This window comes from Trachypithecus francoisi, unplaced genomic scaffold (assembly GCF_009764315.1).
Source record: "Trachypithecus francoisi isolate TF-2019V2 unplaced genomic scaffold, Tfra_2.0 Lachesis_group13, whole genome shotgun sequence".
NCBI lineage: Eukaryota > Metazoa > Chordata > Mammalia > Primates > Cercopithecidae > Trachypithecus > Trachypithecus francoisi.
This window is the reverse complement of record NW_022681458.1, coordinates 75,891,511-75,916,403: the sequence shown is the minus strand read 5'-3', so window position 1 is coordinate 75,916,403 and position 24,893 is coordinate 75,891,511. Positions and strand designations below refer to the sequence as shown.

General features: G+C 35.2%; 1 protein-coding gene across 2 annotated transcripts in view; it reads right to left on the bottom strand.

Annotated features, from left to right (window-relative positions):
• SCN7A (sodium voltage-gated channel alpha subunit 7) overlaps window positions 1–24,893 on the bottom strand; it is a 92,552-nt gene that overhangs the window by 17,751 nt on the left and 49,908 nt on the right. For both annotated transcript variants that reach the window (XM_033231247.1, XM_033231245.1), the window contains 7 exons: window positions 24,373–24,611; window positions 23,121–23,294; window positions 21,019–21,375; window positions 11,915–12,349; window positions 8,754–8,859; window positions 6,807–6,961; window positions 30–203 (listed from right to left, as the gene is read on the bottom strand). In XM_033231247.1, the coding sequence (XP_033087138.1) occupies window positions 30–203; window positions 6,807–6,961; window positions 8,754–8,859; window positions 11,915–12,349; window positions 21,019–21,375; window positions 23,121–23,294; window positions 24,373–24,611 (1,640 nt within the window). The remainder of the gene's footprint in view (window positions 1–29; window positions 204–6,806; window positions 6,962–8,753; window positions 8,860–11,914; window positions 12,350–21,018; window positions 21,376–23,120; window positions 23,295–24,372; window positions 24,612–24,893) is intronic.

Sequence of the window (24,893 nt, the reverse complement as noted above, 5' to 3'; positions counted from 1 at the left end):
GTCTTTTAAATTTTCTTTGAAATACGTACAATAACAACCACGAAGTCCAGCCTGTACCAGCCATTAGAGAAATAGTCTTTAAAACCATATGCCATCCATTTTAGAAGCATTTCCAGAATGAAGATGTAAGTGAAGATCATGTCAGCATATTCTAATAAAATTTTAATTGTCTTTCTCTGATCAATATATATATCTTCAAAAGCCTGTGGTTAAAAATAAACATATAAGGATTAGGTGTAGAGGTAATTTCTAAAAACTCTTTTGACATAGAAGGGAACAAAATTTCATATCTAATAGGCATATGGTGAGCACAGTCAGAGGCTGTAGGCCCCAGAGCTGGTTCACTATGCTTGTATTTATTGACACAATCCATAAGTATTATTATTTGACCCCATGCCTATGACAGACATCATTAATTGATTCCAGAACTAGTTCTTATATTGGCTGAACCTAGCTTCATAACTGTTTTAAATAGCAATCCAAAAAACCCCTCCAAAATCAGTTAATCAAACTTAAGAGATAAAACTTTAGTCACATCTGACATGAATCTTATCTGTAATTCCAGGTAGCAATTCACAGATATATGCCACTTACTCATAGAGAAACAGATATGTTTTTAAAATGTCTTTAGAAATACATAAGGCTATCAGGTAAACCAGTTGAAATACTGAAGATTAATTAAAACTATAATTGTTTCTCCAAAGCTTCTCAGTTTTAATGTCAACCTTAATTTGACTATGGAATATGTAAAGTCTGATCATGTCATTGAAAGCATTAGCACTGAAAACAGGCAGGCAGACTTTCAATATCAATACACATAAAAGGATAAAAAGTAAGCAAGGATTAAAATAGTCCCGTATAAAGAATGATGTGATTCCTTTTTTTTTTTAATTATACTTTAAGTTCTAGGGTACATATGCACAACGTGCAGGTTTGTTACATATGTATACATGTGCCATGTTGGTGTGCTGCACCCATTAACTCGTCATTTACATTAGGTATATCTCCTAATCAAGTGGGCTTCATCCCTGGGAGCAAGGATGGTTCAACATACGTAAACCAATAAACGTAATCCTGCATATAAACAGAAACAAAGACAAAAATCACATGATTATCTCAATAGATGCAGAAAAGGCCTTTGACAAAATTCAACAGCTCTTCATGCTAAAAACTCTCAATAAATTCGGTATTGATGGAACATATCTCAAAATAATAAGAGCTATTTATGACAAACCCACAGCCAACATCATACTGAATGGGCAAAAACTGGAAGCATTCCCTTTGAAAACTGGCACAAGACAGGGATGCCCTCTCTCACCACTCCTATTCAACATAGTGTTGGAAGTTCTGGCTAGGGCCAAAAAGAGGCAAGAGAAAGAGAAATCAAGGGTATTCAGTTAGGAAAAGAAGAAGTCAAATTGTCCCTGTTTGCAGATGACATGATTGTATATTTAGAAAACCCCATCATCGTAGCCCAAAATCTCTTTAAGCTAATAAACAACTTCAGTAAAGTCTCAGGATACAAAATCAATGGGCAAAAATCACAAGCATTCTTATATGCCAGTAACAGACAGAGAGCCAAATCACGAATGAACTCCCATTCACAATAGCTTCAAAGAGACTAAAATACCTAGGAATCCAACTTACAAGGGATGTAAAGGACCTCTTCAAGGAGAACTACAAACCACTGCTCAGTGAAATAAAAGAGGACACAAACAAATGGAAGAACATACCATGCTCACGGATAGGAAGAATCAATATTGTGAAAATGGACATACTGCCCAAGGTAATTTATAGATTCAATGCCATTCCCATTAAGCTACCAAAGACTTTCTTCACAGAATTGGAAAAAACTGCTTTAAAGTTCATATGGAACCAAAAAAGTGCCTGCATTGCCAAGACAATCCTAAGTCAAAAGGACAAAGCTGGAGGCATCACGCTACCTGACTTCAAACTATACTACAAGGCTACAGTAACCAAAACAGCATGGTACTGGTACCAAAACAGAGATATAGACCAATGGAACAGAACAGAGTCCTCAAAAATAATACCACACAACTACAGCCATCTGATCTTTGACAAACCTGACAAAAACAAGAAAGGGGGAAAGGATTCCCTATTTAATAAATGGTGCTGGGAAAATTGGCTGGCCATAAGTAGAAAGCTGAAACTGGATCCTTTCCTTACTCCTTATACGAAAATTAATTCAAGATGGATTAGAGACTTAAATGTTAGACCTAATACCATAAAAACCCTAGAAGAAAACCTAGGTAGTACCATTCAGGACATAGGCATGGGCAAGGACTTCATGTCTAAAACACCAAAAGCAACGGCAACAAAAGCCAAAATTGACAAATGGGATCTCATTAAACTAAAGAGCTTCTGCACAGCAAAAGAAACTACCATCAGAGTGAACAGGCAACCTACAGAATGGGAGAAAATCTTTGCAATCTACTCATCTGACAAAGGGCTAATATCCACAACCTATAAAGAACCCAATCAAATTTACAAGAAAAAAACAAACAACCCCATCGAAAAGTGGGCAAAGGATATGAACAGACACTTCTCAAAAGAAGACATTCATACAGCCAACAGACACATGAAAAAATGCTCATCACCACTGGCCATCAGAGAAATGCAAATCAAAACCACAATGAGATACCATCTCACACCAGTTAGAATGGCAATCATGAAAAAATCAGGAAACAACAGGTGCTGGAGAGGATGTGGAGAAATAGGAACACTTTTACGCTGTTGGTGGGACTGTAAACTAGTTCAACCATTGTGGAAAACAGTGTCGCGATTCCTCAAGGATCTGGAACTAGAAATACCATTTGACCCAGCCATCCCATTACTGGGGATATACCCAAAGGATTATAAGTCATGCTGCTATAAAGACACATGCACACGTATGTTTATTGTGGCACTATTCACAATAGCAAAGACTTGGAATCAACCCAAATGTCCACCGGTGACAGCCTGGATTAAGAAAATGTGGCACATATACACCATGGAATACTATGCAGCCATAAAAAAGGATGAGTTCGTGTCCTTTGTAGGGACATGGATGTAGCTGGAAACCATCATTCTCAGCAAACTATCGCAAGAACAGAAAACCAAATACCGCATGTTCTCATTCATAGGTGGGAACTGAACAATGAGATCACTTGGACACAGGAAGGGGAGCATCACACACAGGGATAGCATTAGGAATGATGTGATTCTTGAAACGTACTGTTAAATGGAAGTAAATACAAAATAACAATAGATTTTATGACTTTTAATTGAACCAATTGTGGTGTAAATGAGTCCATAAAGATTATAAAGATAAAGTTCTTAAAAATTTTTATTTTGTTACATGTATTTATTTATTATTCAATTATTCAGGTACATAATGTGAAATATAATAAAAAGATGTACAAAAGCCTCCACTTCAATTAGCATGGGTATAGTAGATTTCACCAGACCAATGATCATACTGCAAAGAACCAGAAAAACAGTACAAAGTTTTAAAATCATTTGTTTTTAAAGGCATCACAGAGCTGCTGTATCAATAAAGAGCAGATGAGCCCTAATTGTAGAAAGGAGAAGGTCAAGAATATGTTCAGAACAAAAAGATTTAACATGTGAATTCTAATAAAAAGAAAGCTAGTATCAAATTAGGCAAGATACATAACTTAGGATAGTTCATAATAATAGAGGGATCAATACTACAAGTGTACATCTGTATGTCCAAAACAATGGGTCATCAAAACATATAAAGCAAAACTGATGACACTAAAAGAAGGTTTAGAAAAAAAAGCAATCATAGTGGGATAATTTAACACATTATATCTATAGCTAACCAAAGAAAAACATCTTTGCTATATCACTAAGGCTCCCACTGTAGATGGGAACAATGGTAATAACAAACTATAATTGCACCCAGCTACACCATATGACACACGCTTTTCAAGTACATGTTGAACACTGTCGTAGATGGTGGAGTTGCCTACAAAGAACTCCTTTACTGGCATATCTAACTATTTCACAGCAACCGAGTGTTGCTTGATAACACACAACTAAAGCCCTCTCTGGAGAATTGCCTCTGCTATACGAGAGCCACCCCGCCTGAGAGGCAATCTTTCCACTCCTAGAGGGACCCAGCACAACCAACGGCTGAGTGGAATAGAGATATAAATGCCAGCTCCCTTGAGTCACTCAAGGTGAAATTGTGTGGTGCAGTTTGGGCTCCAGAGCCTCCCTACAAGATCAAGCTGAAATGAATCTTTCTTGAGGATTATGAAGAGGCCTACAATAGGGTAGGTGTCTTTTAAAAACTCTCCTTAAGATCTACCTCTACCTCCTCTCCTGGCCACCTGATGTATAAATAGAGTCAACTCTCTTCATTCAGTGGCCTGGGAAGTACCAAGATTGCTAAGGAAGGAGAAGGATTATGTACCAGAAAACCGGGTACCTATGCAGGACCTAGAAACATGTACTAGTAGGAAATGGAGGAGCTTTCCTGGGAGTGGATCCACAGAGGGCTGCATATTAGTTTCCTGCTGTGACTCTAACAGATTACCACAAATTTAGTGGCTTAAAAACAACACAACTCTGTATACTTTCATTCTTGACATCAGAAATCACTGAGCTAAAATCGAGGTGATGAGAAGGCTAGTTCCTTTTGGTGGCTGAGGGGTCTCAGTTCCTTCCTTTTTCAGCTTCTAGTGACTGCTTATACATTTTGGCCTGTAGTGCATTCTTCTGTCTTCAAAGGATGACACCCCAATCTCCGCTTCTATCCTCACATCACCTTCTTTTCTGACTCAACTCCTACAGAAACTCTTTTGCAGGAACCATTGTGATTATATTAGGCTCATCTAGAAAATTCAGGATAATCTCCCTGTCTCAAGATCTTTAACTTGATCAGATCTGCGAAGACCCTTTTGCCATATAAGTTAACATTCAAAGGTTCTGGGGATTATGTCATGGACATATTTGAGGACCATTAATCAGCCTACCACAGGCTGGATCAAAGGGGATAGAATATGAAGCTGGATAAAGGGAAGAATGTGTTGGTATGGGGGTCACAGTTAACTCCAGCACCACAGGAATTAATATCATATTGATTCATTATATTGATGATATCATGTTAATTAGACTGATGAACAAGAAATGGTAAGTTCTCTAGATGCTTTAGAGAGACATATGTGCCTCCTACTCCAAGAAAGAGATACAATGCCTGATAGGTCTCTTTAGGATTTGAAAGCAAAATTTCACACTTGCGAATATTGATCCAAAGATGCATTATCAGGTGATGCAGAAGATTGCTATTTTTCAGTAGAATCTGATGCAACAAAAGATACTAAAATAGGTTGACTATATTCTAAGCAGCCTTTCCATTTGAGCCATATGAAGATCCATGATGCTAGCAGAATCTGTGATGGAGAAAGGCATAGTATGGAGTATCTGACAATTCCACTAGAGGGTATTTGTGTTTCCCATTCTCTCAACCTTAGGATAGGTGGATTCTGGGGTCTTTGCTCCCAGAAAGTGCATTAGGGGACATACTATGTCTCCTTCTAACACTCAAGCTTAGATGTCATTTGCTCAATTTTTGATTTATTGTACCAGTCAACTAGTAAGAAATAAGTTACCATACCAGCAAGGATAATTGACCCTGATCATTATGAGGAAGTGAGATGCTGTAACAAAATAAGAGGAAGAAGAAATACAAAAGTAACACACAATTTGAATCTATTTTTAATAAGTCTGAAATGGATAAAACTAATCTATGGCAGTTGAACTCCACATGCTGGCTACCCTTGTGGAATAGGGAAGTAACTGAGGGGTAAGAGTGTTGTTCTGGCATCCTGGTAATGTTCTGTTTCTCAATCTAAGTCTGGAGAGAATGTGGAGAAATAGGAACACTTTTACACTATTGGCGGGACTGTAAACTAGTTCAACCATTGTGGAAGACAGTGTGGCGATTCCTCAAGGATCTAGAACTAGAAATACCATTTGACCCAGCTATCCCATTACTGGGTATGTACCCAAAGGATTATAAATCATGCTGCTATAAAGACACATGCACACGTATGTTTATTGCAGCACTATTCTAGACCATTCTTTTCACTTATTACTCTCTCTTGATGAATTGTAGTGTAAATATGTAGATAGCTTCTGAATTTTTAAAATAACTGCACAGAGTTCCATCGGATGGAAGCACAGAAGTCAGCTATTACAGACCTTCTTTTCTAACCCGTTGCTATTATTACAAAACATTCTTCAGTGAATTACCTTGTAGAACCATTTAATGTGCAGATATTTGTAGAATGTGTTTTAGAATTTATATTCTGGCTACAAAATTAAGATTGTAGGGTCAAATACATTTGTAGTTCACAGATCCTTTAAAGCATATGCAATAGTTCCCTTTCCTTTGATAGGTACCAAAGTACAAGCATATTATAGCAGTTTTGTATGTGCAAATCACTAAAATGTTTCACACATGAAACTTCATTGAAATCAGAAGAATTGGTATCTATTCACATTCCATTTTCCCACTGTCATTCATATATTTTGAAATTCAATATTGCAAAATAATATATTAAAAATCAATATTAAATTTAATATTGAGTAATATATAAACTTTCTAAGAAAATATTTAGATTTTAAAACTAAAATCACAGAATATGAAATTTGGTGCTATTTGGTGCTATACTAAATATCCTTGGAAATGTAATCCTGGTTTTGACTTTCTAAATTAACAGAATCATGATACATTTGTCCCCAGCAAAGTATCAAACACCTGGCTGATCACTTACCAGAGTACCGGTGCTGAGCAGAGTAACAAGGCCAATAAAACACTTAAACCAATTGTTCTCTACAATCTTGCAGCAGGTTTTCCTGATGTTCTGCCAGATTTTTCCTTTCTTGGATGCTCCACTGTTTTGACCAAGTGATGATCCGCGTCCACAACCTGTTAAGATTGGAACTGGTAAGAACAACAATCTAGAAAACTCATGAAAAAGTAAACACCTGAAACTTTCTACTACGTGCCACAGCAATTATTTATTTACAAATTCTAGTCCAGGTTGTCTCTGATTTACAAACATTTAATTTTTACCCATGGTGTAGTGACCACTGTAATCACTGACCAGAAAAAGGAAAACTGAACTTAGGAGTTTGGTATTAATGAGAGGAAAGGCATTGTGAAAGGCAGAAATGACCTAGAATATCTTGTCACTCTGCAAAACAGTCTGAGGGTAGGTATTCACTAATACTGCAAAATAAAATACACACAGATATTTCACTTCTGAAAGTTACATTTTGATATAATGCCTGAAAATTTACTCTTTGAAGATTCACATGGCATAACATGCATTCCTGTTTAAAAATGTAAACACTTATGAGATATGAAGAGGTATAAAATTAGTTAAATCAAATTAATTGCTTTGATTCCAGTTCTTATGTGTCATGGAAATGGGAATTTTTATTGAGACTATTATGGAAGTAACATGGACTGTGGAGTACTTTGTGGGCATAGTACATGTGTACGGGACTGCACTCTATGCTTTGGCCAAAAGGGTTGGCAAAATGGAAACCTGAGGCTGGAGAAGAGGTTGATATACAGGTGACAAAACGAAGAAATGGAGGTAGGTGGAGTTTAAAGCCAAAACATTTTATTTTAGAATTTTGTCTTGTGTTAAATAATACTATGAGTAGTATTGTGGCAGTGGAATATTATTGATAATGGTGATTCCAAAACACATTTTTCATGCTGTAAGTAATATTCCGTAAAAATAAATAATGTTCATATTTGATTTTTTACTGGTAGCTATACCACTGTGTGCTTTAGAACAGAGCACAATTTAGGAGTAAAACAGAAAATCGGTATAGTTAAAGCAGCACTGAAATGTGTGTGTATACACATACACATGCACACATATACCTATATATGTTGAAGTCAAATGAAGTGTGCTTAGATCTCATGAAATAGAGCCAATATTTAAGTTACTCATATAAAAACAGCCTATAACTGTCAGAGGAAAACAAATGGTAATGGTGACATTTATATATTTAACATGAATACTAAGAAATGTATAAAGATTCAGTCAATTGACTGACACACTGGATATGGAACATATACATATATTTTTGATATTTGAAAATTTTATTAAACTTGTACCTACATGTTGGTCTGTTTTAACAATGCATAATGATATTCTAGTTTAATATTCAAAGAACAATTAAACTTCAACTTTAAAGATATTTTTCAATAAAATATTCAATGAAAATATTCATATTCATTTTACATATACACTAAAATGTGTACTTACCAAATACAAAAAATTACACCTCACAAATTGTTTTACTAATTTAGCTTTAAACACACATAAAAACTCCAGTGGCAACAGAGATGGAATTGAAGTAAGTCAATTCTGTTTTTCTATCATTAGTCACTATACTGTCATTGTTTATTCATAATCTATTGTTTCAAAGTAGGACATAAGTAGTACTGTAGAAGTTAGAGAAATGAACTAAGTCCTGAAATGAGCTGGAGATTCCAAATTCTTACTGTTCAATCAACAATTGTTAATTGTTAAAATAAGTGACTTAGCTGGTAGTTGAGTCTGAAATGTGCAATGCCACCTATTTAAGAGTTATTTGAATTAGCTTCCAGGTAGAATATGTTTACTAAAGGAACATATACATTTTGACAACTTGTAATTAAAATTAGTTTCCTAGCAAGATTAACAAAATTTTCTTACCATTTTTAGGATGCTTTGATCTTTCACTTCCATAGAACATTTCTTCTTCTTCAGAGATAGCAATATCAACGGTACTGCATTCAGATGAACTAGACTGCTTTATTTTCTAAAAGGTGAAGTCCCACCAAAAAAGTTGTGATTAAAGTTTCATTTACCCACAGTGGTCAAAGTTTATTTCATTTTCAGAAGTGAGAAAAATTTTGTACAGAAATAATATTGTTAGGTTTAAAAGACTTTAGGCCGATTTCATGGCTGATATTAAAATGCATACATATTGGTAAGAATTGAAGTTTAAAACACTATTGTATGATACTTACTTTAACCTAAAATAACACTTAGATTAAAATTAATGTTTAGTTAATAACACTTTGCTTCTTTAAGATGTATAGGTTGTCTCCAATTCACAAAAGGATTTGGGTTCCAAAGTTTTCTTGAAGTAAGTCACAAGTTTCCCATATATGCTATTTCAATTAGATGAGTAGAATCAAAACAAATCATCCTTTGATGCTAAAGATGGGTAGATAATAGTGCACTTATGTTTCATTGTAAAAATCAGTCCAGATGGTCTTATGTATGTCATCAGAGGATGGGATTTATCATGAAGTAAAATGAGGGAAAGGCACAAGAAATAGGGATAAGGACAGGCCTGGGAAAGGGGCACAGCCTTATGAAAAGCACCCAGATGCAGAGATTGACCTTCTTTCTCACTCTGCTTTTGACTGAAGTTCAAGGCTAGGTAGAATAAGGTGGTCGTTGCTTTATACAGGTAATAGTGCAAATGATACTCTTTGCCTTTATTTAAAATTATTTTCTCACAATCTTTATTTTACCTTATTTTGAAATAAGTATACCATAAATCATTCTTTAAAATCACCGAGATTCTAAGGTTAATAGCATATAAGTAATATTTTCTAATTAAAACAAAAATTAAGGCAAGTGTATTTTAACATTTAGAATGAAACCAATCTTATTTCGTAAAAATTAAGAAAAAAATCTAGGTAAAGTAGAGTGCCAAAAAAAGGAAATTATCAATATTTTGTCCTGCCTCTTGGACTTATACACAGCAAGTGTCAAGGAAATGCAATTAGAAAGCTATTTTTGCTTTAGTCCTTACGTGGTCAGTTGTCAGTAAATCATTATAGTGCTCAATTTAAAAAAGTAAAGTATCCAGCAGAATATTATTCTTAAACAGATATTTTTATTATTTCCATTACTTTTATATATTCTTATTTATTTCTAATGAAATAAAATCTGTAGCAATACATTTATGTGAGACTAGGCATTAAGTAATTTAAATATAATATTTGGCACTCAGTGATTAAAATTATACATCATACATTTATATTTCTAAAGAGTTGTAAAAAGCCTTGCACATATCCTATTTGATGTGATTTTTCCAAAATACCTGTGAGTAGATATTATTCTAATTTTACAAATAAATCAATTAAGACTCAAATTATAAATCATTTATTTTGATAGATTATTTAATGGCATAAGAAAGTGACCATAATATACTTCTGCATTATAAAAAATACAAGTTACAAAATACGATGTCAGTTTTGATGTTATTTTTATAATAAACACACACTATATATATGCATATATGTGTCAATAGATACACATATTTTAATAAAAATAGGCTGGAAGTACAAATACCAAAGAAACAAGGGAGTGTATCTCTGAATTATCAGATCATTTATATATTTTTGTGTTTTATTTTTGGCTGTGGGTATACCAACATCCTAAGGAGTCATGGGCTACATAATCTAGAAAGCACCTAACTAAATATATAAATAAATGAATACATCTTTTGTGAGTAGTTAATCAACCAGCAAGACCTAACAACTATGCAGCACAAATAACTGCAATTTCGATATTTACAGTTATTTTAAGTTACAGCTTTCCTGTGTATTTTCATACTCCAGAATTTCTAAGGAGATTAGCATGAAGTTTTCAGGGAGACTCCAACATGATGTGCTGTGGCAAATAGCAATTTCACCCAAAAATGGATGGTAATCAAAATCTTTAATGATGATTGAGAAGTGTGCTGAGTAAGAATTTATGCCTGTTTTATAGTAATGGTATTAATTTAAAAGGTAAATAAATCTTAGACTATTGGGCATGTGGATTAAAAATGTTTCTCTAACTAAAATAATGATGGCTTTAGTAAATGATGGAAGGACCTTGGATAATTGAAACTAAACTCCTGTTAGAAGACAATTTGTGAAGTTATTGTAGAGAGTATCTCCCAAAACAAAAGAGGTCTGGGAAACAAGACAGTGCCAGAGATGATGGGGACCTGTTAAGAGACATTCCCTGACCCTCCAGTGCCCCTGAGTGATCTGAAATGATTCCCCAGTGGGATCCAAAGTTACAAGCCCTTGTACAGATGTGATCTCTGTAGGTGTAGCTTTCTATGAAATTGTACCTCCTTCTAAAACACAATGCTGTTTGCAAATGGAGACAATAAGACTGTTTCCAGTAGGGTGTATATTTTAGAAGCTAAGTGAACAACAGTATCTACCCTTCTTTGAATGCGACCCTGATTTTTTTTTAAGCCAGTGCGTTATAAAGCTACCAACTGTGCACAATTCAAACTGGGAAGTTTTAAAAATTCCTTTAGTCCAACTTAATTATAATGTCCAAATATGGGCAGAAATATCTGACTTAAATTTTAGAATTTTAGCAAGCAAGAAGGAATTGTAACACTGTTCTAATTCAATCTCCCATTTTAAGATGATAAAGTCCATGGAAATTTAGTGATTTCTTAAATCATACACCTTGATTTTGAAAACTTTGGTTTCCTCAGTATACTTTTCAGCACCCTCAAACAGACTGGTTATTAATTTATAAAATGTCACAATTATATTATCTAATGTTTCCTAAGTGCTTACTCTTTACTAGGCATTGTTCTATGTAATATTATCCCCCCATGGAGTAAATACTATTTTAGCCTCATTTAAATATGAGAAAACTGAAGCTTGGAAAGTTTAAGTAATTTGATCAAAAGCAAAAATTCAGAGGCTAAGAGTGATGGAGCTCAAAGTGATGGAGTTAGAATTGAGTGGATAATCTGGCTGTGGAACTTCAGTGCTTATTTACTTCCTTATCAACAATACTATAAATCACCACTAAGCAATCAGGATATTTAAACATCTTACCTCCTTGCCGTCTCCATCACCAGACTTACTCTGAATCTCCTTATTATCCGGATTTTCTATATCAGATTCTCCTGAAGCAATTGGTACAGTTTCTGAGACACTAGGACTGGGGATAAGCGATTGGCTCTCATTTTCAGTAGTGTTTTTCTCTGTGCCACTGCTTTTTTCCTTATCCTTGAGAAAATCTTGGGCGTTGCTCAATTCAGAAAGGGTATGGTCAGAAATATCTTCTTTAACATATACCTCATTTACATGGTCCATTGTGTCCTTTGGGACATTTTGGTTTTTGCATAGTATTTTAAGAAGCACATAGTTTATTCCTTTTTTAATCCTTGCCACTGCAAGCTGGAGATTTTTTGCTTCATTATTCTCTTCAGCTGTTACATCCTTGCATGAACTAAATGAGCTCACCAATGCCAGAAACAGGTAAAGTACCTAAATAAGGAAGTAAAATGAGGCTAAACGTATCTCATTTTGTTTCATTTTAAGTAATGCAAAGTTTGTTTACAAAACTGACTTGAGAACATTTAATACTCTGTTAGCATATTTCAATAATACAATATATTGTAATTAATAACTGTAGTCACCATGCTGTACAATGCATCTTTTGAACTTATTCTTCCTATGTAACTGTAATTATATATACTTTGGCCAATAGCTCCTCAATCTCCACTTTCCCCTAACCACCCAACTTCTGGTAACCACCATTCTGCTCTCTGCTTCTAGAGTGTGAATATTAACCCATTTGTGCCTAGTGTTCCATTATTGGAAGGCTAAGCTTGTGGGAGTTATTTATGTCCTACTGCTCAAGGTCATTGCCAAGGTCTGAATTTTCACACAAAAATTGCAACTTCTGACATAAATGGGTTAAGTGTTCTCACTATTAAAACGATAACTATGTGAAGTAATGAATCTGTTAATTAGCTCTATTTAGCCATTCCACAATGTATGTCTACTTCAAAACATTACCTTGTACACCATAAATACATACAATTTTATATGTTAACTTAAAAAATGAATTTGACCAAAAAAGGCTGATCTGAGATTTGAAAATGAAGCAGATGAACTACAATCCTATTCAGTTCTTATCTATCTACCACAGTGTGTTAGGTGCTGCGCTATGGATTTGTATAGCAATAATTTATTTCAAGCTCATGACGTCCTATGCAATATGATTTGTTTCTCTTTTACAGATGAAAAAGACAAGGTTTACAGATGTCAAATATCAAAGGATCAAAGGTTACATAGATTAGACCCAAGTCTGCTTTATTCCAAAGCTTATTTTCTCAGAGTCAGGCTGTCTCACTCAAGGTGAGCAAATAAGTTGTTTTTCCAGGCAGCTCACTTCACTTCAGCCCTGTTCTAGGAAAACATGTAATAATTCTGCAAACCCAGGAAGAATTAGACAGGTGTAGAGCTATCCATGGTCCTGAATATCATATCTAATGGCTTTTGTGGGATGAAAACACAGATGCTAGGAAAGTTAGTGGATTCTCTGTTGTAGTAAATTTGGTCAAACAAGAAACAGATAAGTGATGGAAGAATCATTCCTAATACTTGTAACTTATTTTGAACTCAAAGATAGTGTATATTTTGACTTTTACTGTCACTTAGAAATATGATTAAGTACTGATCACTTTCCAGAGAATCAGATTTTAAACTTGTTTATAATTGTAAGGCATACATTATAATTTTGGATAATTATGCTATTTATGTGTACATAAAATAAGTATGTGAGCATCTCCAAAGACTCGTATTTTGAAACTTCTTTCAAAATTTTAGATCTATGTGAACAGTTGAGTTTCTCAAACACTCCAATAATTACTCTTTTTCTCATGGACATGCACATCTGGAAAAATTAGAACTTCCCACCTAATAGTGTTTAATCCTAATGGGTTACATTTACTTCTCTCTATCTAGATCTTCCTATTTCTTAGGAATAGAGAAGTTTCAAATAAGACTTGTATAGAAAAATCAAAGTATTTTGCAGTGAATAAAGTCATCAAATACATAAACTTAATCTTATCCATAGTTTTAGCATAGCAATAAAATTTTGGTTATAAGATATATCAATATGGGAAATGTTTTGTGGGTGAGAGCATTTGAAAAACTGGCAGATATCTTCTATAATCCACAATGAAAGATTCTCAGAAGAGAAAAATAAAACAGAAAGGACAATGATCAAATGCTAATAGCCTCTGAAATAAAGAAATAAAGCAGACTTAGGTCTAATCTATGTAATCTTTGATCCTTTCTGTTCTCCCATTAGCGTCTCCTTTGGCAATGAGGCTTACTTATAGATAATCTAGGCAGGAGCTGCATGGCCCCCGTAGGAGCCACACTATTAGCAACTCTATTATTCTCAAAGGACAACAGCTTCGTGATATAAAGGGTGAGACCAGATATAATTTAAGATATTCAATTGTTTCCTTTTCTTCCACTGTTTGGCTAAGTATTAGGCACAGTGTGAAATAAGGGAAGGGTGTTAGTGTGTTTCATGACTGTAAGCTTCATATGAACAAAAACCATGTTTTTTCTTAATTAGACAACCAGCACACTGCTAGACACAAAACAGGTAATAAATAAATATTTATTTAAAAAAATAATTGATTATAGAATAAATAAAAATAGATTTTGTGCTAGGATTTGAACAAGAAAAAGTTCATGCTATATTAATCATATTTTTAGGAAATTACATCAAAGATTTCTTATATCTTAGACACACATGTACACAAATATACACACATACATTCATATATATATGTATATATAGTGAAAATGTTCAAAGCCTAAAAATGAACGTAATCTTAAAAGTGCTAAGTGCTCTGAAACTGTAGTGTAAGATAAGAATTTTATAACCCTCAGAAATGCTACTGCTTTGTTCAGATGTAGTCTGAATTAAAAATAACCTACTCTCTTTTAAGGATTTAAAGGAAAAGACAGGCTGTGTAAGTGGTGCAAGTTACAGAGAACTGATTACTACTTCTAATTTAAGAATTAACAAAAAAGAGAGCAGAAAATGCAGAGATTTGTATTGTATAAACTCAGAGTAACTTTACTCTAGTCACAGAATGTGTAACTAGATTAAAAACATATATTTATTATTTTTGTGTTAGGAGAGAAAAGGTGAAATAATGTATATAAAACAAAACATTTTTTAAAAATTCCCCTGAATTTTGTTTTCTTGCACCTCAAAGATATCCACATATTGGGTGAGAATTGAGCAACTCATAGCAAAATCAAACAGCATAAAAGAGAAAGAAAGTTCAAGATTTAAGTCATTACTTTCTGATTTGTAATCAACAAATAAACATGTATAAAGGAATTTAACATGTATTGAGGCTACTTAATTTTAAATTTCTTGAATTATATCTTAACATATATTTAATTTGGAATTATACAAATATATATGGAATAACATGTATCTACAACCAAATTTTTTATTTTTAAAAAGCAACTGAATTTTGTATTAAGTTTTCTCTTTCTTTTATTTTCATGTTTCTATCCCTCAGTGTTTGGTTTATGTAACCAGAGTTGGGTACTATATTTCACTTGGTGGCAATCACCTAAATCACAAGTAAAACACCCAGAATGAAATTAAAATCTGCCTAACTAAAACTTGTTAATAATATTAAATAACTAACAAAAATCTGGTGAAGATATAGGGGTTAAATTTTTCTAGAGTGTAAAGAAATGATTTGTGTAATTTATGAATTACTCATAGGGTGCCAAATGATTACATTTAAGTTATAATAACCCTACAAGGCAAGTATTGTTATGTTCATTCCTCCGTTAAGTATGGTCAGGTTTAAAGAGGCTGTGTAATATGCACAACATCATTTATTAAGAGATTGAAATGGTTTGTCTTTCTTCCCATCCAAATCTCATCTTGAATTGTAGTTCTCATAATCCCCACATGTTGTGGGAGGGAATCGGTGGGAGGTAACTGAATCATGGGGGCAGTTACCTCCACGCTGTTCTCATGGTGGGTGAATTCTCACAAGATCTGATGATTTTATAAGGGGTTTACCCCACATTCACTCTGTACTTCTCCTTGCTGCTGCAATGTGAACAAGGACATGCCTGCTTCCTCTTCCACCATGATTGTAAGTTTCCTGAGGCCTCCCAAGCCCTGTGGAACTGTGAGTCAGTTAAACCTCTTTCTTTTGTAAATTATCCAGCCTTGGTTACGCCCTTATTAGCATCATGAGAATGGACTAATACAGTAAATTGATACTGAAGAGAATGGGGCACTGCTGTAAAGACACCCGAAAATGTGGAAGTGACTTTGGAACTGGGTAACAGGCAGATGTTGGAACAGTTTGGAGGGCTCAGAAGAAGACAGCAAGATGTGGGAATGTTTGGAACTTCCTAGAGATTTGTTGAATGGTCTTACCAAAATGCTGATAGTGATATGGACAATAAAGTCCAGGCTGAGGTGGTCTCAGATTGAGATGAGGAACTTGCTGAGAACTGGAGCAAAGATGACTCCTTTAGGGGTGCTTTAGCAAAGACACTGATGGCTTTTTGCCCCTTCCCTAGAGATCTGTGGAACTGTGAACTTGAGAGAGATGATTTCGGGTATCTAGCAGAAGAAATTTCTAAGTGGCAAAGCATTCAAGAAGCAGAGCATAAAAGTTTGTAAAATTTGCACCCTGATGATGCAGTAGAAAAGTAAAACCAATTTTCTGGAGAGAAATTCAAGCTGGCTGCATAAATTTGCATAAGCAATGAGGAGCCGAATGTTAATCACCAAAGCAATGGGAAAATGTCTCCAGGGCACATCAGAGACCTTCACAGCAGCCCCTCCCATAGCAGGGCATAGGCCTAGGAGGAAAAAATGGTTGTGTAGTCTGGGCCCAGGGTCCCCTGATGTATGCAGCCTAGGGACCTGGTGCCCAGTGTCCCAGCTGTTCCAGCTGTGGCCAAAAGGGGCTGAAGTATAGCTTAGACCATCACTTTGGTGTGTGCAAGCCCCAAGCCTGGGCAACTTCCATGTGGTGTTGAGCCTGCAGGTGCAAAGAAGTCAAGAATTGAGGTTTTGGAATCTCCACCAAGATTACAGAGGATGTATGGAAATGCCTGGATGTCCAGGCAGAAGTTTGCTACAGGTACAGAGCTCTCATGGAGAACTTCTGCTATGGCAGTGTGGAAAAGAAATGTAGGGTTGGAGCCCCAACACAGAGTCCCCACTGGGGCACTGCCTAGTGGAGCTGTGAGAAGAGGGCCACTGTTCTCCAGACCCCAGAATGGTAGATCCACTGACAACTTGCACTGCACCTGGAAAAGCCACAGGCACTTAACACTGGCCTGTGAAGGCAGCTGGGATTAGGGCTGTACCCTACAAAGACACAGGGATGGAGCTATCCAAGGCCATGGGAACCCACCTCTTGCATCAGTATGCCCTGGATGTGAGACACAGAGTCAAAGGAGATCATTTTGGAACTTTGAGGTTTAATGACTGCCCTATTGGATTTCAGACTTGCATGGCAGCTGTACCCCCTTTGTTTTAGCCAGTGTCTGCCATTTGGAATGGGTGTGTTTATCCAATGTCTTACCCACATTGTATTTAGTAAGTAACTAACTTGCTTTTGATTGTACAGGCTCATAGGTGGAAGGGACTTGTCTTATCTCAGATGAGACTTTGGACTTGGACTTCTGAGTTAATGCTGGGATGAATTAAGACTTTGGGGGACTTTTGGAAAGACATGATAGTGTTTTGAAATGTGAGGATATGATATTTGGGAAGGGCCAGGGGTGGAATGATATTGCTTGGCTGTGTCTCCAATCAAATCTCATCTTGAACTATAGTTTCCATAATCCTCATGTGTTATGGGAGGGACTTGGTGGGAAGTGACTGAATCATGATGGTGGTTACCTCCATGCTATTCTCATGATAGTGAGTTCCCAGAAGATCTGATGGTTTTATAAGGGGCTTTCCCCTGCTTCACTATGCACTTCTCCTTGCTGCCACCATGTCAAGAAGGGCATGCCTGCTTCCCCTTCTGCCATGATTGTAAGTTTCCTGAGGTCTCTTCCACCCTATGTAAATGTGAGTCCATTAAACCTCTTGACTTCATAAATTACCCAGTGTCAGGTATGTCTTTATTAGCAGCATGAGAATGGACTAGTACAGTGATAGAACTGAAATTTGAACCCATGTTTCTTTGATTCTGAACTCTGCTTTTTCTACAACTCAACAATACATAGAACTATTTAAAAACCAATTCATTTCCTTTGGCATATAATAATTTTTTGTAAGGTTTCTGCATAAGCCTTAAAATTTGCTGAATTTCTTAGAAAAGACAAAACTAATTTTTAAAAATGTGAAATATCTTCCTTTTACACTAACCCACATTAGAAGCATGGAGGTTAAAAAGATCAACAGCTTCAAAGATTATCTCCTTATATTTTTCCCCCTTTTACTTATTCTACTGCCATTATCATGATGTTTCAGAGTTGGATGACTACTAAGAAAAATTAAGCTGGAAGGATTTAGTGAGCCAAGAAATATGATGGCCAATCAATTGGAAATGGAGGTTCATGTAACTCCATTTATCCTGGAATCCCTCTGCACATTGATGAAGTTTCTGGTTAGTAGAAACAACAAAAAACAGAAATAGATTGGAGTTCAAAATCAAAGAAGCAGGAATGTTTAGGCAAATATATATATTATACATTTATATATTATATCATACATATATGTATATATACATATATGCACATATATGTGTGTGTACATATATATATAATGCCTTAATATTTCTGCTTCTTTCCCTTTGAATTATGTGTATGTGTGTGTTGTTGTTGCTTTCCTCAACAGCCGTAACTTCCTTTTGGAAACAGAAACATATAATTTATTTGGGAAATTACACTTATCCCCTTATTAGTCATAGGATTTGGATTTGATCTTATCCCATCTCCAGCTGTAAGAGAGAGTTATGAACAGTTTAACATAATAAACGCATTCAACACCCTGGGCAATGGAGACTAGTTAAGAATGGGCATATGATTCAGCTAATGAGATAATAGGAAAAATCAGCTGTGGCTTCTAGAAAAGAAATTCTTTCCTGTATTAGACGTGATATAACACAAAGATATGAAGCTTTAGACTGCAGCAGCCATCTTGATAAAACAGAGGATACTAGCTAGCAATGAGCACAGAGAAAAACAGAACTGAGATCTATAAAGACCTCTCTATAATGATCCCATTTAATCATTTGTGTCACACCCAAACTGAAGCAAGATCTATATCTGATATTTTGAGTTATGAGTTATGTATGCTGATATATATGATCATTTCTTGTTTCAGCCAGTTAGAGTGGTGTTTTATATCACCGGGAATGAGAAGTATACTACTATAACTACAAAGGGCAGAAGATAGTGAAGTATCTTTTACATGTTGAGCACTGTTCTAGGTTTTATAATAAAGAAGAGAGTTATGGTCCTTTCCCTCATGGTGCTTACAGTTTAATAAAGTAGATAGAGAAGTATATTAACAATTAAATATAATGCTAATATGATAATTGTATGACAAGGGTCTTCTCGAGGTGAAACACAAGCAATATGGATAGGCAAGGTAAAATTGAGTTTAACCTGAGATTTTTTTCAGTCTTTTGGGAAATGTACTTGATCTTTATGACATGAGTAAAAAGAAAATACCAAGTCTTGTATTCCTGTAAGAATCATTTTTTTTAGTAAGCCATATCTTTTCCATAGATGCAGTGAAAGTTACTTATTTAATTCACTAAAACCACTTCAGTTATTAGGAAACTTATAAGTGAAAGCTTTCTTAGTTAATATGTAACATTTTTATAGACCAGTGGTTTTCAATCTTGACTACACAATTTAATCAACTGAAGATTTTAAAAAAATCCTGATGACCAGGTCATATCCACATACCATTAAAATCAGAATCTCTAAGAATGGATTCTAGGCATCAGCAAAGTTTTATTAATTCCCCAGGTAATTCCAATGCCGGGAAAAGACTGACAGCAGTGTTACATTTAAGTGCTTCTTAAAATTTAATGGGCACACAAATCACGTGGGAACAGTGTTGCAACGTAGATTATGATTGCATAGGTCTGGGGTCTGGGAGTCTGCAGGTCTAACCACCTTCCAGGTGATGCCAATATTACATTGAGTAACAAGGTTAGAAGCTAGTGCTATCCAATGGAAATATGATGCAATCACATATGCAATTTTAAATTTCCAGTGGCCACATAGAAAACATAGAAAAACAAGCAAATTAATTTTACTAATACATTTTATTTAACAAATATATTTAGTTAAATACAATATACAATTTGTATACAATAAATACAAACATATTTGTATTTAAATATATATTTAACTAAATACCAATAAATAAAGGGAGACTATTGCATTTGTATTTAACTAAATACCAATAAATAAAGGGAGACTATTGCATTTGTATTTAACTAACAGTATTTGTATTTAGTTAAATACAAATACAGTAGTCCCCCTTTATCCAGGGCAGATAAATTCCAAGACCCCCAGTGGATGCCAGAAGCAGAAGATGGTACCAAACCTCATGCATACTACATTATCTGACAGCCCAGACAGCTACTAAAGGACCAATAGGTAGTGTATACAGCATGAATATGCTAGACAAAGGAATGTTTCATGCCCAGAGCAGGACAGAGTGGTATGGCAGGAGATTCCATTTCACTACCCAGAATGGCATGCAATTTAAAACTTATGAGTTTTATATTTCTGGAATTTTCCACTGGATGTTTTCAGACAATGGTTGACCACAGGCAACTAAAACCACATACAGTGCAACTGAGCATAAGAAGGACCTACTGTATTATTTAAAAATGCATTCAACATAAAAATTATTAATGAAATAGTTCACATCACTTTTTGTGTAAGACTTCAAATCTGGTGCATATTTCACATTTACAGCACATTTCAAATGAGACTAATTATATATCCATTGATAATGGCCACATCTGGCTAGTGGGTTACTCTATTGGACTACCACAGTTACAAACCATTAGATCCCATCAATGCACATCATGAAAATACCAAACTACATTATGCCAGTTTTCAAGGAAACTGTGAAAGAACTGACTACTCACCAGTAAATTTCCAATTAAAATGACCATCAGGTAAAAAGGAATACACCAGGATTGGCCTGCAACCTCCATACAGTCCCACAAGGTCTCTACCCACTCTCCACAGAGAATTCGGAACACGTTCATGTAGGAGTGGAAAAAGTCATGCATGTGCCAGCGTGGGAGTTGACAGTTTTTGTCTATGTGGCAAACAAATTCTTCATAATTCTGACCAAACAGCCTCATGCCGAATGCAGCAGAAAAGAAGATGAATGTGAACAACAACAGAACCAAGTCTCTCAGGGCCACCCATGCGTTACTAAGAGACTGCATCAAAATCTGGAATGTTGGCCAATACTTCCCCAACTTGAAAATTCTCAACTAATAGAGCAATGTAAAATCAAGAACAAGAAACAAAGGATGAAAAACCTGGTCAGTGTATCAGCGTTATATGTATATACATATATAGCGTTTAGAGTTTTAAGCATTATTAATATTAACTACTGAACATTCATTTTATGTAAAATTCTTAATACATCTTAAATATTTGATAATTTTGTATACTCAGTCGATATATATCCTCTTCTATTGATGTATTTGTCAATTCCCATTAAGCATTATACTGCTACAATTCCTCTAGCTTTGTATTTTCATAACTGTTAGGGGAAGTATTCATTCTTTGTTTTTGCTTTTCACAACATAGTGAATATTTTTCCACATTTTTCCCATATGTTGACATGAAAAGGATACTGAAAGTCTTCCAGGATCCACTGGATTCTGATGAAGGTACTATCATGTATTTCCCTTTTAAAATAACATGTCAAAGACCAAACACAACATTCTAGGTTTAGTTTGGATAGTCCCCTTCCTTTCACTAGATTTTTTTAAATTTCTATTTATATAGAACAAGATTACCTTAATATTTTTGGTCACTATATCGCAGTAAACTTATAGTCAACTAGATCTCATACATCATTTTTATATAGGCTATACCTTCCTGACACTTTCTTTTCAATTTTTGTTTGTTTGTTTGACAGAGTCTCTCTCTGTCACCCAGACTGGAGTGCAGAAGCACAATCATGGCTCACTGTAGCCTCCAACTCCTGGGCCCAAGTGATCCTCCCACCTTAGCCTCCTGAGTAGTTGAGACTACAGACATGAACCACCACTGTGACTACTTTTTTTTTTTTTTTTTTTTAGAAGTGGAGTCTCACTATGTTGCCCAGGCTGGTTCCAAATTCCTGGCCTCATTTCTTGACTTTTTCTAGTGTTCAGTTGTCTTTCTGGACTCGAGTGAGATCTTACATTTACCTATGAAAAAAATTAATCATCTTAAATTCAGTCCATTACCAGCCTTTAAAATATTTTGATACTATCTTTTAGCACATTTTCTGCAATTGCCAGTGCTGTTTCCATAAATTTGGTGACAACATCCTGTATATATTTCTCTTATTCATTAGAAAATATTATGGATGAGGATTTAAGACAGGATTCTGAATGAGCTGCTCTCTAGGAAGTAACCATTAGAATAAGATCAAATGGACTTAATTGTTCTTAATTCCTGCTACATTCCTTCAACCTGTCACCAGAATGTGACCATGTATAACTTATCTAAAGCATATTATTTCAATAAACATTATTCTAATAACATTACTCCTTTGTTTAATTTTCTGAGTCTCACCATTACCCTACCTCATAGACATACACTAATTTTTACCTAATAATTATTATAGTAACATTCTGCTGGCCTGACTGGTCTTCCTTTGTACCTGACCTTTAGAAATACTCACCTTATTTTGGCTTCTTGGTGTTATATTAGAACTCTACTTTGGAGACTCCTAATTTTCTTACTTTCCAAAATGTACTCAGTTACCCTGACCCTGCTTCCTAAAACTGTATCTCAAATTTCCTGCATATATGGCATTATTTCCTTTAACGTTGTGGTCAAATAACAGCATTGGAGACTTCTTACTCTTTCCTTGGCAATAAACTCTTTATATATTAATCAATTCATTTAATACTTCCAGTGTCCCAATGGGATAGGTATTACTGTAGCCCCATTTTATGTCTGCAGAAACTGAGATAAACTTCGATCAAATAAAAGTTAGGTATTGGATTCTACTTACCATCCTGAATAATCGAAGAAGAACCATTCCTTCAACATTTGCTAGACAAAGTTCTGTTAAACCATGGAACACTATTACACTATCAAAAATGTTCCAACCTACTTGGAAATACCCATATGGATGCATTGCAATTATTTTAAAAATCATTTCTGCTGTGAAAATTCCAATGAAAACCTAAATGAAAACCAAACACACAGGTGAGAATATGATTCCAAGAGCTGTATCAGAATCTTCACACAAAAACTCTGTAGCACACACTGTTTACTTGTCACTGTCACATTCTTCACAGCTTCTCTGTCAAGATCTGGTTAGTTGTGGAGTCTGCATTATAAGGACAGACTCATACATTTTATTCAACAATCTAATGTCAAACACTATATACAGAATCTTTTATTATTTTAATAAAATTCATCCTAGAAGAAAACAAATGAATATTTCAGGGTGAAGACCTTTCAAGTTTGAATGATTATTTTTGAGGTACGGAGCACATGATATGAAATTTAATTTTTCAACCTCTGAAAAAACAGCAAGAATCTGTGGAAGCTCTCCTTTAAAAACGTACTGGCAGAAATCACTAAATTGCTGTTTTGGTACCAAATAAATGTATAATTTGAAACCTGTTGCAGTTTGGCTGCTTTTATTAGTACCAAGCAACTAAACAACAACAACAGGGAAAGAAAATACATTTAAATGATATACATTTGCTTGAATGTGACCTATTTTTAAACTCACAGGAATTTGTTTTGTCTTTTGAATTGTATGTGAAAAAGGACAGGTGAATCTCAAAAATACCAGGCTAAAATGATAAGTTCCAATCCTGGGCAAAGATACGTGGTTAGAACAGACAGGGCCAATTGCTGTTTTAATCAGAATTAAGAATTCAGGAGTCAGGTGCTTGTTATTTCACCTCTGCCCTACTCTGATATATGAGCTAACGGTACCAAGAGACTGTATATTTGGGAAGGGAGGGGCAATAAATAATTTCCATGTAATGTAACTGCCAAGCAGCTGGCTATGAATCCCAAATTTAAACTGGGGAATTTTAAATTCCAGCTGTAAAACTATTCAATGATAAGAACATTTACAAAGCAGGGGTTGGAGGGATAAAGCACAAACACGAGGCTTCATTCAATAATTATGAATATTGTCACACACTGAAGTTACAGAATAAAATAATGGGAATAATGATGAAGAAAGAAAAGTTCAATGATAAGAAACTACAAGTGAAAATAATGTACAATGAGAGTCTTACCAGGTTTCCAATGTTGAGAAGATTGTTAGTTGATTTACTCATTGGATAATGCGCCAAGGCCAGAAAACATATGTTTAAAATTATGCATATGATAAGGAAAAGATCAGTAAATGGTGCCATTACAATCCTATGGACAAATTCTTTCAATTTTGACCAACAGGGAGAACAATTCCATATCAAGAAAGTTGTCGCAAACTTATACCAATATAATGGGCATACCTTCTTGGATTTTTCAAGTTCTGAAATGAAAGAATACAAAAGTTAAACATTCTGGCCAGGTGCAGCGGCTCATGCCTGTTATCCCAGCACTTTGGGAAGCCGAGGTGGGCGAATCACCTAAGGTCAGGAGTTCGAGATCAGCCTGGCCAATATAGTGAAACCTTGTCAATACAAAAAATAGCCGGGTGTGGTGGTGCCTGTAATCCCAGCTACTCAGGAGGCCACGGTAGGAGAATAGCTTGAACCTGGGAGGCAGAGGTTGCAGTGAGCTGAGATTGTGCCACTGCACTCCAGTCTGGGCA